The 6,000-nt window shown below is 40.9% G+C and overlaps 1 protein-coding gene across 1 annotated transcript in view; it reads left to right on the forward strand.

The window, feature by feature from the left end:
- CNOT9 (CCR4-NOT transcription complex subunit 9) overlaps nt 1–4,203 on the forward strand; it is an 824,888-nt gene extending 820,685 nt beyond the window's left edge. Inside the window, exon 8 of the mRNA XM_044075238.1 lies at nt 1,778–4,203. Within this exon, the coding sequence (XP_043931173.1) occupies nt 1,778–1,946 (169 nt within the window). The 3' untranslated portion in view covers nt 1,947–4,203. The remainder of the gene's footprint in view (nt 1–1,777) is intronic.
- The last annotated feature ends 1,797 nt before the right edge of the window (nt 4,204–6,000 follow it).

Raw genomic sequence — 6,000 nt, forward strand, 5'->3', positions numbered from 1 at the left:
TCTTTCGTAGTAATCCCGTTTTTCATTCAAAAACTGGATTCTGAACAGAATCTTAACCAGGTTATTAACCTACCTGTGTTCTTTCCAAGCTGTGCTAACAAAAGAGAATACATACTTGACATACTTGTAACACAGACAACCATATTTTTATCTTCACCAAACAAAGATTGTAAGGAAAGATTCAGTTATTTGTTGCCTTTGTTCTTTCCAGACCGTGTTGAAAAGACTCAAAAGCAACTTTGTCCAAATGGCTCTCAAGACGTCATTTCCTTTGCATATTCCTCCAGAAATAAGTCCTTGGCTTTCAGGCAGAAAGCTCATTCCACGTCTGTTTCAACATCAGCAGCATTCTTAACTCTTCAGTGCATAAAATTTCTGCAGCAGCGGCTTGGTCTAACTTGCATACCTTTTCTAGACCTTACAAATTGGATGTCATCTTCAGATGAAGAGCCTCCTTTGGAAGTACTTTCCTCAAGGGTATCCTGTCATAATTCCACCTAGAAAAATGTGATCCTGTCCCACAAGTCAAATCGGATGAACAAGATGAAATAGGATATGAAAATGATGTACTTGCCGTAGTGCTGGATTTTTCATTCATAGACCAACCAATTTGACAACCCACCACCCCCTACAAATAGTCTCCTTGATTCGCAGAGACCTGGCAGATCTACTTGTAGCCCTTCCTTCTCTTAACACATTCATTCATAATATCCAAGTACTTCTCTCTAGGTGCACAGACAGTGCCTCCTAAGGAAGTATACGGGACAGGTGTGGTTGAAAAGCTTGAGGCTTGGAGCACTAGTAGGATTGCTGTATTGGATGCGACTGGCAGCTTTATCCCACAAATCAAATTGGATGGACTATGAATGAAAGGGATCCAGCACTGAAGTACGTAACTTACATTTTTATAATACACCTGATTATACTCTATCATGTAAGAGTATTACTGCTTGATTTATTTTGCTTGAAGAATTGAATGTTACGTATACAATGAATTTGTATGGGTTATACACCAGAAAGCAACTGACATTGCCTCTTTGGGAAAGGGGAACTTTTTTCTGGAAAAAGTCAGTCTGAATAAATAACTGATGCTAGTAAAAAATTTGTTTTTACTGCCATAGTTATCATTCTTTTCAGGATCAATTTGTTGTGATTACCTTAAAGCAACTGTGGTTTGTGCCTGCTGATTTAACAATGGGTTCACCTAGAAAATAAACTTTAATTTTGTTAAAGCTTACCTCTGCTTTGTTAACTTGCTAATTCCTCCTGAGCCAAAAGCACATTCTCCGTTTTGATGTGAGAAAAAAGGCTTTGGAGTACAGACTTGCAGCTTAGGTAAACGGTTTATTTTAAATATTAACTATTTGTATGACCATTAATTAGAACAGGCATGCATGTAAGTAATACTGACTGTTGTGTGACCACCACAGTTCTTTCTCCATGATCTTTGCTGATAAAACCAGAGAGAATTTTAAAGCATTAGTTTCAAAGGTTTTCTCAGTACAGCCTTTCTAGGTAATTTGCTCTGAGCTGAACATATTTTCATGTAATCATTTGTGAATCGACTGACATTTGCTGTGTGCACCTTATAGAGAAATCTGTTTTCACTTGCCAGAGTTGTGCACATTGAGTATAACACGTATGGTGATAAGTCACCTGAAAGCTGAGGAAATGAAAAGCGGACTGAAACTTCCTATAAAAACAGACTGGCATTTCCTATAAAAACAGATTGACATTTTAAGTAAACTAATATATGTATCCTTTGTTTTATTTGCAGAGCACGGGAGGCTCTCAGGCAGTGTCTACCAGATCAGTTGAAAGATACCACATTTGCTCAGGTACTGAAAGATGACACTACGACTAAGCGCTGGCTGGCTCAGCTTGTTAAAAATCTGCAAGAAGGACAGGTGACTGATCCTAGAGGTATCCCCCTTCCTCCACAGTAGCCACAGGACTGGAATACAAACTTTTCTAAAATGTCACTTTGCTTTCTCAGATGCACATTGGCTCCTGATTCTTGCCAAGTTGTATGCCTTGGTCTATTGAAGGCATGACCTGGTCGTGTTGGATTCTGCCTCAGTTTACTCAGCCTGGTGGATTTTGGAATGTTACCTTAGAACTGCCAGAAAAGACTGGATTTTGTCCTGATATGTTTATCTTAGTGGGTCTGATGCCACTGTGTTCTTTTTTTCATCAATTCCCTTGTGTTCTCTAACATGCACTGCATATAATTTTGGTATTTACTTGCATCTTAAGTGATTGCATATACTGACAAGAAAACAGGATCACTGTCTCCTAGACTTGAGTTTGTTTTAGACTGTTAATTATGTAGTGCTGTCTTTTAGTACTGGTATTTGACATACCAGCACCTTCCTATGGCTTTAGACAGCTGCTGAAGTTACAGAAATGCATTTAGGAAGAACACAAGGCAACACACAGCAGGTGCACATAGTGTTCTTTTGTTATGTAATTTCATGTCTGCAGTATAGTGCCAAGATATGTTCGATGATTTCATTCAAGACTTTAATATTTTAGTTTATGTAGTTTGCTGGAAGACAAAAAAAAAACTGAAGGACTATAATCCTGTTTTCATAGTCACCAAGTTCTTATGTTAAAATATAGTAAATTTAGTAAACAGATGCTGAGGCGACCCCTAACCGGGAAAAGCCGAAAGACGCAACAAGAAGTATACAGATTAAGTATATGCAGAATATTTTTTCCATATCATTTGGACCTGTGGAGAAGAGGAGACATTGTATTTGTGAAAATATGTGCAGTCTTTGAACTGAAAAAATGTTAAGAATTTTGGACACTGTTTTATAAGCATGAATGTTTTTCTGGAGCAGGCTGCTGCTGGGAGGGGGAACCTTGTTAGCACTGAACTGGCTTCAGAAGCTGGCATTATTCTCAAAGAAAAGCATTTTCTGAAACTCAAGTGTTATGAAAAGCTATTTTGTTTTCAGTTGCAGTAAACATTACAGCAGTCAGGAAGTTAGTGACAATCCCTTTTTAGTATAAATGGAATGGTTAAAGGCACCTGTATTAGTGGCCGGATTGAGAAGATGTGTACAATGGTTGGGGTTGTGCAAATTTTTCTTTGAGACCAGACCTGCACCTCTTTGCATACACAATCAGCACTGTGTGAGTACTTGCTAAGTTATGAAGATTTTTATCCCACCAGAGAGATTGTAATGTGAGCTACAAGAAACACCAGTAACCAAGATGATGTTGGAAGCCCGGAGAAACAACACTGACTGAGTAGAAATTGGGATTGTAAAGAATATGAATGCTCTTTCAGGAGACTGTTTGAACCTGTGGATGAGTAAAGACCAGGTGCCCATGTATATTTTTAATACTGGAAAACGTGTTCTTATGAGGCAGTTTGTTCCTTGATTTTAATACTTGCACATAGTCTTTGGCAGGAAATTATTTTGCTTTAGTTTGAAACAGCACATGATGGGCCTGTGGGTTGTGCTGGTTCTTTCAAGGCCAATTTATGAGCTGTGGGCACTTTGCTGTGTAAGCACTGAATGGTATAGTAAATATGAAATGCGTTAAACTCTTTCCTGGCATTTTGTCTTGGATGTGTGCTGTATGCTTCCAAAAATGAGATGTCTGAAATGGTCAGTTTTCCTGTAGCATTTCACTGTGAGGTTTGATCTGTACTCTTACTGGAATGCTGATGTTTGTCTAGTCCCCATAGAACTTGATTAGTTTCTATGTGTTTGACTAGACTCATGGTACCTCCTGAGCACTGCCTGAAGGCACATACCTGTATCAGGCTCATTTGTATCCATTTATATTACTTTTACCTGCTTTGCCATCTTCTGCAACATGTACAGTCAGCACAGTTTACACAGACTTGCCTTAAGTACCTAACAGGGGAGGTTTTATGCATTCTCCACAGTTTCTCCAGTAAAATTGTTACAACACTGCTTCTGTGAAAAATGTTCTCCCCTTTGTATAGTATAGGAACATCTGAATATCCTTGAATTAAGGGCACTGATATTGCAAAATGTTTTACTATCTGAGCATTTTAAACATCAGATACCTTTATTTTAATAATGTTGCAACATAGGGTATGGCACAGAGCTGCTGCTGCATCTGTAATGGTGTCCTGGTGCTGTACACTCTGCCAGTGACAGTGTTTTGTTTCTGCAGGTTGGATGTTGCTATTCTGAGCAATAAATTGTTTAAGAAAAATTGTGTGCACCTAGTGTGATTTGTAGTCCTTAATTATGTTTGCATAATCAAAATTTTCATTTGATTTTAGCAAGGTAATATTTATGGTAAGTGACAGAAAAAGCTTTTGGATTTGCCTGTGAGGATACATGGAACGAACAGTGTCGTATATCAGTTTGAAAAAAATTGATCTGATAATCTTCCCATTCATCACTGATGGGGTTCGGTTCCGAGTCGGCCTAATACCAAGTACACCAAAAACTGTCAAGCTAAGCTGCTACCCACAATGCCCTTCTCCCAGTTACCTCAGATCTCGTTTGCCACACAGCCATTTAGCAGCATTTCACTGAGCTGTCCAGCTAAGTGTTATATTTTTACAAATTTTACAGTATTTTGAAACTTTTTCCTGTAACTCATTTTCTCTACCTAGCTCTACCCATCAGGTATTCCTTATACCATCGTTGGTAATGCCCTCTCCTACCCTTGTAGTATCGTTTGATACCATCGTTGGTGTTTCCCGTTTTCTGCTTCTTTCTTTACTTTCTAACAGTAATTTGTTTGTTTTCTTTTTGTGTATTGGATATGTCTGAGAAAAAAGGGACTTCGGGGTTCAAACATTGTACTTCCTGCAATGGCAAACTCCCCAACAGCAACTTACATGATGATTGCGTCTATTGTCTGGGGGTTTTTCACCTCTCTGTGAAACCTCCTTGTCAGATTTGTTTGAGTTTGTCAGCGGATGCTGAATGAGAGGAAAAACAAACTTATCTTGAAAGGCCTGTTAACCTCACCTTTCCCAGAGGCCCTTTCTGTGTCAGAGGTCTCAACCCCTCCAGTGAAGGACAAAAAACATCTACATTCCGATCCCTCTTCACGTCTGGTGATAAGGGCAAGTCCCACAAACACAAGGCCCACAAATCTTCTACTGAACATAAGATTGCTTCCTTGGCTCTGAATATTCCTGTTGCTTCTGTTCCGAGCTCAACTCCAGTTGCCTCTTTGGACATGATAACTTCGTCTGCGCCACCTTCGGCACCTACATCTATGGCACCAGCCATAACTACAGTAACGACTACGGCTCCAACCTTATTGTCATCGATAGTCTTGCACCATCTTCTCCTTTCACCGCACCGAAGACAGTTCCAACGATTCCCTTGGAGCCGATAATTGCCTCAACGCCAAGTGCCTCCTCGGCACAGAGTCCTTTCTCGACAACGTTGGTTCCTCTATTGCTAGTTTCCAGTTAGAGTATTCGGTGCCGACAGTTCAAACACCACGGACCCAGTATTCTCCCTCATTGGACTCGTTCTTAAGCCAGGCTTATAGCCCTTTTTTGGACCGACCTGACTCTCCTTCAGGAGTGTCTGTAAGGTCCACCAGGAGACCAGCTGTTGACCGCTAGGGGGATAACAAACATTCCTAAGACTAATCCCACTTCAGGGTTTGGGTCTACTGCTCCCAGGACTCCCACTTATACTCATTCGGATCCATTGGTCCTGAGGCCCATAGCTCCGACGTCCTTGGTGGGAACCCTTTCCTTGGTGCCGACAGTGACCTTCACTGAGGCTCCAAGGCATCCCCTTTTGGTTTTGGTTCCATCGGAACCGTCCTTTCCTCACTCTCATGGATGGAGGGGGGGGTGGAACTTTCAGTTCTGAGCACAGTTCCAAGTTTATCGGTTCCATCCTCTGATCCGGGGGAACACCTGCCCCGACCTTACTTGAGGCTGTATCCCTGGGAGTGGGTCTGGCAGAGCGGGGTGTGACCCCGGTTCCGAGATTGTCTTACTCTGTTCTGGGTTCCCTTTCCTTTTCGGGT

This window comes from Protopterus annectens, chromosome 6.part0 (genome assembly GCF_019279795.1).
Source record: "Protopterus annectens isolate FY-2018-M chromosome 6.part0, PAN1.0, whole genome shotgun sequence".
In the NCBI taxonomy this organism is placed as follows: Eukaryota; Metazoa; Chordata; order Ceratodontiformes; family Protopteridae; genus Protopterus; species Protopterus annectens.